This window comes from Rhinoderma darwinii, chromosome 2 (genome assembly GCF_050947455.1).
Source record: "Rhinoderma darwinii isolate aRhiDar2 chromosome 2, aRhiDar2.hap1, whole genome shotgun sequence".
Taxonomy (NCBI): domain Eukaryota; kingdom Metazoa; phylum Chordata; class Amphibia; order Anura; family Rhinodermatidae; genus Rhinoderma; species Rhinoderma darwinii.
In genome coordinates, this window is record NC_134688.1 from 199,649,164 (window position 1) to 199,660,971 (window position 11,808).

Sequence of the window (11,808 nt, forward strand, 5' to 3'; positions counted from 1 at the left end):
TCTCCGTAATGACTCCTGCACATGGAACGGAAATGAGGCGAAATTTCAATGCAGAAATTCTGCAGTGTTTACGCAAGATAAATTGACATGTTAGAGATTAAGAATCCGCATCACATGGTTTTGTTTTTTTGCACATTTAACCCTTTCGCGCACCCTGATGTGCCATTACGTCCGGGTGCGGGGGGTGATGTTTTGGAGCACGCTCATGCCATAAGCGCGCTCCATATGCTGTGGGTGTCGGCTGTATTTTACAGCCAACACCCAGGACTAAGAGCTGGGAGATGTTCCTGGCTGTTTTACCCCTCAAATGCTGCGGTCAATCGCAACCGCAGCATCTAAGGTGTTGAAGAGAGGGGGTAGCCCCCTCCGACAGCCCGACTCCCCCGCAGTGAGATCTAGGGGGTGACGGAGGTTGTTATGGCAGCCCAGGGGCCGAAAAAAAAATAAAAACACCAAAAATAGTTTCATTGGTCAACTTCGCTTTAAAAAAAAAAAAAATTGAATAAAAAAAGTGATAAAAAAATTATACGTACCAAAAAATTGTACCGATAAAAACTACAGCTCGTCCTGCAAAAAATAAGCCCCCACACCGTTCAAAATCGGTGAAAAAAGAAAAAAAAAAAGAAAAAAACGTTATGGCTCTCAGAATGTGGACACAAAAACTTTTTTTTTTTATTTTAACAAAAATGTATCATTAATAAAAGTAGTAAAATATAAGAAACCTATATGAATTTGGTATCACCGTAATCGTATTGAGCCACAGAATAAAGAGAAGTTGTCTTTTTTTGCTGCACAGTGAAAGCTGTAAAAACAATAGAAACCCAAAAAACAATTGTGGAATCAGATTTTTTTCCAACTTCAGCCCACAAATATTTTTTTTTCAGTTTCCCAGTACATTATATGGAACTATAAATGGTACCAAAAGAAACTACAACTCCTCCTGCAAAAAAAGAAGCCTGCTCACCACTCTATTGACAGAAAAAAAAAAAAAAAAAAAAAAAAAAAAGCTATGCCTCTTGGAATGCGGGGAGAGAAAAACTACAAAAAAAAAAAAATGGCTTTGTCCCGAAGGGGTTGAAAACGGTTTGCTTACCTAGGTAGAGGTGTTTGGGCATTATGCCCAATACCAGGTTTGGTGAACGCCAAACACTCTGGTTCACCACAAACACTTCTTACTATCAAGCATGGTGATGATTGCGCTTCCTTTGCAGCCTTTAGATACCTATGAACCCTACTTTATACTAAAATATTCTTGGGACAAATATAGACTTAAGATAGGCCGAAATTGGGTCATGAAACGGGAGAATAATCCCAAGCACACAATTGAGATGATGTGATAGCTGTGCATAAGAAAATGCCCACATGTGCGTTGGGGACTCCATAAGAGCCTCAGAGTCACAGATTTAGTCAAATCAAATTTTCCAGTTAAATGACTAACATGTTTTTGGGACCAAATTATAATCTTGCAGTTCTCCAAGATTTCTAAAAGGTTTATTGAATTTAGTGCTAAGAAAAAAAAAAAGTCCCAAATTAATTGGGAAATAGAATAAAAGTTAAAGGCTATGTAAGTTTTTGAAGGCCATTTATTTAGTTTTTCATGAAAAAAAATTACAAAAAAAGTCGGTGCAGCTTTTAAAAGTTTTTATTAAAAATGACTATTACTTTTGAGATACAGCTGCTCTTTATTCTCTATATAAAGAAGATGTATCGTTCACTATGACCTAAATCAGTCCGTCCCGTGGATCTGACGGGTTTAGTGTCAGCAGGTCCTGCGAGTCTCTGACACGCAGGATCCACCTGTAATTTATCACATCTAAGTTTTGATCGTAGATGTAATAGGTTTAGTGACAGCGGATCCACACAGGATCCACCTGTAAACTGTTAGTCCCGTGGATCTGAGGAGAGCAGAATGATACAGCTGCTATGTATAGAGAATACAGAACAGCTGCATCAAAAAGTAAAATACATTTTTAATAAAAACTATTTGAAAAGTTGCACTAATCACACTGACTGACCTTTTTATTTATAAAAACAATAAATAAAAAAAATAAAAAATCAGGACTGTCACGGATTTCACAGGTTTTTCTATCCAGGGACGCTCAATATGATCACATATACCATTGCAAGTCAGTCTATTGTAGACAACTTATGTAGAAAAGTTATATCTGTGCAAAGTGAAAATGCATGAATTCAGGACCTCAATGATGCCAATAAAAATATATTTTTATTAAAATAAATATAAAAAGCTTGCATTTAATAGTTTCATGGTTTGTAATGCCAGTATATATGTTAATCCAACCCGAGCAAAAGAAATGTAAAATAATGTCCTCATATAGCGTTCCAGTTTTCGGGCATTCACGACAAATATATGTAAATAATCTTATGTCAGGTCATGTTCAAGAATAAAATAATTTCAAAAAGTTAGGAAACCTCCACATTTGCAGCCCATATACTGTAGGTCTTGACTTAAAAGTCCACCTATTTATTTCTATAAAAGTTGTGGAGAAATTAAAAAAATCTTTCTGAAGCGGTGGTCTGACATCAAGCAGAAAGCGTTGATACAGTGAATAGACCGTTGTATGTTTTTTTTCGGGAGAAATTCTTCTGTAACAGGAGTCAGCACTTTAGAAGGTCAGTTGTGCTGGACGCAGGTTCAGGGACAAGCTCTCCTTTCATAAACTCATCCTGTAATAAAAAGAATAAACATTTAATAACAAGACAAAAAAAAACCCAGAAGATTCTCACATTTTTTGTTAGAGGTTGTATGCGATTAAAAGGGGTTGTCCGGTCCCTAAAAACTGATGGCCCCTCCTCAGGATAGGCCATCAATATCTGATCGTCAGGGTCTGACTGCAGTGATCCCTGCCATCAGCTGTTTAGAAGGGGCCGCAGCGCTCGTACAAGCGCAGCTTCCCCTTCATTCAGGTCACTGCTTGTATTGTAAATCGTCGACAGCAATAGAGGAAGTTCAGTCTTACAGCCTTCTCCCATTCACTTCAAAGGGAGAGACGACTGTAATACCGTGAACCGCCACTACAAGTGTGTCGGCGATTTACAGTGCGAGCAGTAAAGGTAATCAAGGGGAAGCAGAGCTCGTACAAGTGCTGCTGCCCTTTCATAACAGCTGAGGGCGGGGCCCCGACCAATGAGATATTGATGGCGTATTCAGATAGGCCATCAATTTCTTAGGAACAACTTCTTTTAGGCTGGGTTCACACAGCGTCTTTTACACCCTGACTCCGGCGCTTTTTCAGAGTCAGAATCAGCATGGAAAACGTCTTGCTTTTGGCTCCCGTTGAATTTAATGGGAATCAGCGCTGTTCACATGGTGCTGGCTTTTCAGCTCACTAAACCTAATTCAACAGCGCTGAAAAAAAAACAAAAAAAAAAAAACAAGCTGCCCCATCTTGACGCGGATTCCGCACCACAAAAACTCTCATTGGCAATGGAAAACAATGGGAAGCAAATTAGCTTCAGCACAGTTTATGCAGTGAAAGATGGAGAGAAAAAAAAAAAAAAGAACTAAAAAAATACAGCATCCAAAACAGCTTGCATTTGAAAATCTGCATCCAAAGGAAGACTTAAAAAACTGGCTTTCTTCTCAGTTTCAACAAAAGTCTGTGTGTACAAGCCCTTAGGCCAAATGTGCACAAAGCGTATCACATGCGGATTTGCAGCACATATTTTTCTGCTGCAAAACCGCAGCGTAAAATAATACCAGGAAAGTAAATGAGATTTCAAGTAATCTCAGCTACATGTTGCGGAATTTTTCAGCACGTACATTGACCTGTGGTGCTGGTTTTAAAATCCACAGCATGTCAATTTATCCTGTGTTTCTGCTTGCAAATTGTATCTGACAAGTTAATATATAAAAAATTTTTTAAAAAAGGCACACCAAAATCCACAGCTATTTTTGTATAAAAATGTAAAAAAAAAAAAAATGTACCTAAAGACGCATCAAAATACCCTCTATTATATGCAAATTTGACCTGCGTTATTACCCGTGTTTACCTGCACCAAATTCTGCAACGTGTGCATATAGCATTATGGTGAAAAATTATCATCCAATAAATCATGTAAACTATTAAAGACCTCAGAGTAAGGCCAGGTTAACATCTGCTTTTGGGTTTCCATTGCTCTGCTCCATCATTGTTGCATGACGGAAACCATCGACAGAACCCAATGACTTTTATGGGTTCCATCGGGTTTCCGATATGGTTTCCGTCATTTTGGCAGACATAATAGCTGTTTTGTCTAGCAAAAACAACGGAATCTGTGACGGAGGCCCTAGCGGAGCAGACCCTAACCTAGCAAAACAATCCCTTGCTATTACCACTACATATTTAAAATGGCCATAAAAAGAGAGAAACGTTGATCAACAACCCAATTAAAATAAAACTGAACCCTCTAGAGATAAAGGGATCTGGCATGCGGTTATCGTCCCCTTCCTCAACAGAAGCAGCATGAAAAATCATCAATTCAATCATTAGTGACTGCTATACTGTTAAGGGACTGGCGCAGCGCAAATGTGGTGCCTATTTTCAAAAAGGGCTCTAGGTCTTCGCCGGGTAATTATAGACCAGTAAGCTTAACATCCATCGTGGGGAAAATGTTTGAGGGGCGATTGAGGGACTATATACAGGATTATGTGACAATAAATAGCATTATAAGTGACAGCCAGCACGGTTTTACTAAGGACAGAAGTTGTCAAACTAACCTAATCTGTTTTTATGAAGAGGTGAGCAGAAGCCTAGACAGAGGGGCCGCTGTGGATTTAGTGTTTTTGGACTTGCAAAGGCATTTGACACTGTCCCTAATAGACGTCTAATGGGTAAATTAAGGACTATAGGTTTAGAAAATATAGTTTGTAATTGGATTGAGAATTGGCTCAAGGACCGTATCCAGAGAGTTGTGGTCAATGATTCCTACTCTGAATGGTCCCCGGTTATAAGTGGTGTACCCCAGGGTTCAGTGCTGGGACCCCTACTATTCAACTTATTTATTAATGATATAGAGGATGGGATTAATAGCACTATTTCTATTTTTGCAGATGACACCAAGCTATGTAATACAGTTCAGTCTATGGAAGATGTTCATGAATTGCAAGCAGATTTAAACAAACTAAGTGTTTGGGCGTCCACTTGGCAGATGAAGTTTAATGTAGATAAATGTAAAGTTATGCACCTGGGTACGAGCAACCTGCATGCATCATATGTCCTAGGGGGAGCTACACTGGCGGATTCACTTGTTGAGAAGGATCTGGGTGTAATTGTAAGGGTATGTTCACACGAGGGCGTCCGTTACGGCTGAAATTACGGGGATGTTTCAGCCTGAAAACATCCCCGTAATTTCAGCCGTACCGGCATGTGCAGGCGCTTGAACGCCGCGTCAATTACGGCCGTAATTAGCGCTGCTATTCATTGGAGTCAATGAATAACGGCTCTAATTACGGCCAAAGAAGTGACAGGTCACTTCTTTGACGCGGGCGTCTATTTACGCGCCGTCATTTGACAGCGGCGCGTAAATATACGCCTCGTGTGAACAGACAAACGTCTGCCCATTGCTTTCAATGGGCAGATGTTTGTCAGCGCTATTGAGGCCCTATTTTCAGACGTAATTCGGGGCAAAAACGCCCGAATTACGTCCGTAAATAGGCCGTGTGAACATACCCTAAATCATAAACTAAATAGCATCATGCAATGTCAATCAGCTGCTTCAAAGGCCAGCAGGATATTGTCGTGTATCAAAAGAGGCATGGACTCACGGGACAGGGATGTAATATTACCACTTTACAAAGCATTAGTGAGGCCTCATCTAGAATATGCAGTCCAGTTCTGGGCTCCAGTTCATAGAAAGGATACACTGGAGTTGGAAAAAATACAAAGAAGAGCAACGAAGCTAATTAGGGGCATGGAGAATTTAAGTTATGAGGAAAGATTAAAAGAATTAAACCTATTTAGCCTTGAAAAAAGACGATTAAGGGGGGACATGATTAACTTATATAAATATATGAACGGCACATACAAAAAATATGGTGAAATCCTGTTCCATGTAAAACCCCCTCAAAAAACAAGGGGGCACTCCCTCCGTCTGGAGAAAAAAAAGGTTCAATATGCAGAGGCGACAAGGCTTCTTTACAGTGAGAACTGTGAATCTATGGAATAGTCACTGCAGGAGCCGTCACAGCAGGGACAGTAGATGGCTTTAAAAAAGGCTTAGATAATTTCCTAGAACAAAAAAATATTAGCTCCTATGTGTAGAAATTTTTACCTTCCCTTTACCCATCCCCTTGTTGAACTTGATGGACATGTGTCTTTTTTCAGCCGTACTAACTATGTAACCCCTCCGAGGTTAAAAGTATCTAAAAAATAACTGACACATAACTCGTACCCACCTTATCATAGATAACTCTTACAAGCAATGAACAGCTCGGACAAGTCGCAACTTCTTCGCCGTTTTCCAGGTCTTCCTAAAATACACATTGTAATAGACACAAATGTCACTTAAACTGTAACATGCAGAAAATGAAAACATTTAACACAAAATAACAGATGAACAACAATACATGCCAGCTAACCAGACTGAATGAAGTGCTGTCACAAGATCTAACCGATATCGGCAAGATTGGCCATAGTCGTCGTGTCTACGGTACCATCAGACATGCTGATCTTTAGAGCGAATAGTAATATTTAAAGAGGCTCTGTCACCAGATTATAAGTGCCCTATCTCCTTCATAATCTGATCGGCGCTGTAATATAGATAACCGTGGTTTTTATTTTGAAAAACGATCATATTTGAGCAAGTTATGAAAAATGTTAGAATTATGCCAATTAGTTTCTTAATAGACAACTGGGTGTGTTTTTACTTTTTACCAAGTGGGTGTTGTACAGAGAAGTGTATGAGGCTGACCAATCAGTGACCAATCAGTGTCATACACTTCTCATTGTTCCAGCCCAGCTTCTTTCACTGCACAATAATACTGTAATAATGGGCTGGAACAATGAGAAGTGTATGACACTGATTGGTCACTGATTGGTCAGCCTCATACACTTCTCTGTACAACACCCAGTTGGTAAAAAGTAAAAACACACCCAGTTGTCGATTAAGAAACTAATTAGCATAAATCTAAAATTGTTCATAACTTGCTCAAATATGATCGTTTTTCAAAATAAAAACCACTGTTATCTATATTACAGCGCCGATCAGATTATGTAGGAGATAGAGCACTTATAATGTGGTGACAGAGCCTCTTTAAGGGGGTTTTTCCCACAAACACATGTATCACCTCTCCACAGAATAGGGGATACATGTGTGATCGCTGGGACCCCCAGCGATGAGAAGGTTTTCTGAATGTCCCCAAGAGTGTTCCATGAGAATGGGCGCTAAGTGTGCATGCTCGGCCAGCGCTCCATTCATTTCTACGGAGCTGTTGGGGACCGCTGTCTCTGGCAGCTCCATAGAAATTAATGGATCGCTGACCGAGCATGCGCACCAGCGCTCCACTCTCATGTGCACTCCGGAAGACTTTGTCCCCCATTCTCCTAGTCACTAGACATTTCATTTTACAATAGCTTGCCTTTAATTATTATTGTCCATCTTACAGGGGTAACTAAAAAGCTTTTAAATGCAATTAAAAATATCGACCAAGTGCTTGTTTACAGACAGGATCCCGGTCTTAAAGTCAGGCGAATGAATACAGAAATATGGGGCCATTCACAACTGCGCTCAGACTGATACCCTAATGCTGTATGTTCACACGCAAACGCAAAATAAGTCTGAAAATACGAAGCGGTTTTCAGGTGAAAACAGCTCCTGAATTTCAGACGTAACTGCAAGTACTCGCGGCGTCCATTACGGACGTAATTGGAGCTGTTTTTCAATGCAGTCAATGAAAACCGACTCCAAAAACGTCCAAAGAAGTGACATGAACTCCTTTGACAGCAACGCGTAAAATTACACTTCGTCTGAACAGAACATCGTAAAACCCATTGCAAGCAATGGGCAGATGTTTGCAGACTCTTGTAAACCGCCTGAATTACGTCTGAAAATAGGTTGTGTGAACATACCCTTACATTTCAACCTGTTGTGAGTGTCAGTTTGCTTATTTACGAGGACGGAATCAGATTAAAGCAACTCCCTCCTGTACGAAAAGCCATTGTGTACCCCTAGATGACAAATTCTCTGCAGCTTTATTGTGGTTTTTCTATTTAACAACATTCAACGTATATACGTTTCATGTGCACTACCCCAAAATAACGAGGGCTCAGGAGGGTGCTGCCTGTTTCAAACAGCTGACACATGACCTGCAAAGGCCGGGATCGGAGAGAACTTTTTATATCCACTGTAGATGTAGGTTTACAACAAATCCTACATCTTGGGGGTGTGATGGTTGTAAAGCCTCTGGTGAGGAAGTGGTCAAAGAAGATCTGTCAATGCTCCTAAGTTATGGGTGGAGGGAAGCAGGAATCACGAGCTCTCTCTCTCTCTCAGCTTATAGAAGGCATGTTACATCAAAATACTGGATCATGTCCTAGACTATATATCCCGGAGTTCAGCATCTCCCTTTGTCCTATGCTGCCCTCAGACGGGAGACTTAAACGATCCACTTTAACCCCTTGACTAACCAGTACGTCACCGTACATCCTGGTGCAGGGGGTTGAAGTATGGAGAAGGCTCACAGGCTCAGCCCACACCATACGCTGCAGGTGTCAGCTGTGTATTAAAGAGGCTGTCACCAGATTTTGCAACCCCTATCTCCTATTGCAGCAGATCGGCGCTGCAATGTAGATAAGAGTAACGTTTTTTGTTTTTTTTTTAAACGAGCATTTCTGGCCAAGTTATGACCATTTTTATATTTATGCAAATGAGGCTTTCTAAAGTACAACTGGGCGTGTTTACAGTAAAAGTACAACTGGGAGTGTATTATGTACGTACATCGGGGCGTTTTTACTTCTTTTACTAGCTGGGCGTTGTGAATAGAAGTGTATGATGCTGACGAATCAGCATCATCCACTTCTCTTCACAACGCCCAGCTTCTGGCAGTGCACAGACACACAGCGTGTTCTCGAGAGATCACGCTGTGATGTCACTCACTTCCTGCCCCAGGTCCTGCATCGTGTCGGACGAGCGAGGCCACATCGGCACCAGAGGCTACAGTTGATCCTGCAGCAGCATCAGCGTTTGAGGGTAAGTAGCTACATCGATTTACCTGCAAACGCCGATGCTGCTGCAGAATCAACTGTAGCCTCTGGTGCCGATGTGTCCTCGCTCGTCCGACACGATGCAGGACCTGGGGCAGGAAGTGACGTCACAGCGTGATCTCTCGAGAACACGCTGTGTGTCTGCACTGCCAGAAGCTGGGTGTTAACGATGAGAAGTGGATGATGCTCATTCGTCAGCATCATACACTCCCATTCACAACGCCCAGCTAGTAAAAGTAGTAAAAACGCCCCGATGTACGCACATAATACACGCCCAGTTGGACTTTTACTTTAAACACGCCCAGTTGTACTTTAGAAAGCCTCATTTGCATAAATATAAAAATGGTCATAACTTGACCAAAAACGCTTGTTTTAAAAAAAAAAACAAAAAAAACGTTACTCTTCTCTACATTGCAGCGCCGATCTGCTGCAATAGGGGTTGCAAAATCTGGTGACAGAGCCTCTTTAAAGTGCAAACCTCACACAAACAGCCAGGAACAGAGAGAATTCTGATCCTGGCCCTTTAACTTCTCAAATTATAATCTCGTTGGGGGACTAAGTAGTGTACAAAAAAGAAAAAGTAGCTATTAAAAGTTAAAACAAACAAACCCTTTTGCCATTTGTCGTTTGTACCACACAATGAAAGACGTAAAAACAAAACCCTCCCAAAAAAAAATGGAGGAATCAGTTTTTTCCAATTTCCATGTACATTTTTTTCAGTTTCCATGTACGTGGAAAAAATAAATATATAAGTTATGACTCTTGAAAGGCAGGGAGTGAAGAAAAAATAATGGCTGTGGCGCCAAGAGGTTAAAGGGGTTGTCCAGAGTTTAACCCGTTAGTGACCGGCCCATAGTCTTTTTACGTCGGTCACTAACGGGCCTTATTCCGATGCCAGACTTTTTACGTCGCGGCATCGGAATAAGTAAACAGACCAGGGAGCTGGCAAAATCTCCCTGCTCTGCCGGCTGAGATCAATATAAGTATCGATCTCACCCGTTTAACCCCTCAGATGCGGTGCTCAATAGCGTGCGCCGCATCTGAGTGGTTTTGGAGAGAGGGAGGGAGCTCCCTCTCATGCCACTGATACCCGGCGATAAGATCGCCGAGTGTCTGTGTCTCTGATGGCAGCCGGGGGCCTAATAAAGGCCCCCAGGTCTGCCTGTAATGAATGCCTGCTAGGTCATGCCGCAGGCATGACCTAGCAGATGCCTGTCCGTTTTAAACAGACAGGCATAATACACTGCAATACAAAAGTATTGCAGTGTATTATAATAGTGATCGGATGATCGCATATTAAAGTCCCCTAGTGGGACTAGTAAAAAAGTAAAAAAAAAAGTTTAATAAAGTTAATTAAAAAAAAAAATTATGAAAAAAAATGAAAACCCCACTTTTTCCCCTTACAAAATGCTTTACTATTAAAAAACCAAAATAAAGTTAAAAAGTTACACATATTTGTTATCGCCGCATCCGTAACGACCCCGACTATAAAGCTATTACATTACTTAACCCGCACGGTGAACGCCGTAAAAAATAAAAACCGACTGAAAAATTACTGTTTTCTGTGAATCCTGACTTTAAAAAAAAATGTGATTAAAAAGTGATCAAAAAGTCGCATCTACCGTATATATCGGTGTACAAGACGACTTTTTACACCCTTAAAAAAATGTCAAAAGTGTGGGGTCGTCTTATATGCCGGATATTGTCTACATTAGGGATGCACGTTGCAGCCGCACGGCTCAGTATAGTGACACATGAATGTATGGGAGCGCGGCTGCGGCTGTGTAATTCAGCCACAGCCCCGCTCCTGAGTCATGATAAGTTCGCGGGGTCAGGATGATGCAATGCGGCCAGCGCTGCACTAATGAGCGGCGGCACTGGAGACAGAACATGGCGGGCGCGCTACAAAACACCCCCATGTTCTGTCTTCAGTGCCTGAACTGCCGCTCATTAGTGCAGCGCCGGCCGCATCACCTCATGCTGACCGCGCGCGCACTTCCTGTCAGGAGCGGGGCAATGGCTGTATTACACAGCCGCAGCCCCGCGCTATAATGGCGGAGATCAGAGAAACCTCTCATCTCCGCCGTTATTCCCCTGAATGCTGCGATCACAGCTGACTGCAGCATTCAGGGGAAAGTGAGAAGGGGGGATGCCCCTGGATCGCGTCACAGGGAATTCCTGTGACGCGATCGAGGGCCATACCATATATGGGCAGACAGCCCAGGGTCTATTGACGGACCCCAGGGCTGTCTTACCATATTTCATGTTGTTAGGACATACCCAAGTATGTCCTAACAACTGCCTGTGTATTATCCGTCCACAGGTTAATGTACTGGCACATATCTGATATATGTCAGTACATTAAAGTTTAAAAATAAAAGTAAAAACAAAGTATTGTTAAATTTAAAAAAAAATACACCTTCACCTTTTTTACAATAAACATTAAAATAAGTCTCAATACATAAAATATACACATTCAGTAATGGCGCGGACAACAATGTTTTTGCATCATTTATGATGTGTACTCTGAATGAAAGCCGTGTTTATTTCATTTTTTTACACTTATTAATGTGAGGCGCGAGGTGCGATGAATTTACCCTCCATGTTC

At 41.4% G+C, this 11,808-nt stretch overlaps 1 protein-coding gene across 1 annotated transcript in view; it reads right to left on the bottom strand.

The window, feature by feature from the left end:
• Positions 1–1,986: 1,986 nt before the first annotated feature.
• DPH3 (diphthamide biosynthesis 3) overlaps positions 1,987–11,808 on the bottom strand; it is an 11,921-nt gene continuing 2,099 nt past the window's right edge. The window contains exons 2-3 of the mRNA XM_075852711.1: positions 6,395–6,469; positions 1,987–2,685 (exon numbers count right to left, since the gene is read on the bottom strand). Coding sequence (XP_075708826.1) covers positions 2,617–2,685; positions 6,395–6,469 — 144 coding nt within the window. The 3' untranslated portion in view covers positions 1,987–2,616. The remainder of the gene's footprint in view (positions 2,686–6,394; positions 6,470–11,808) is intronic.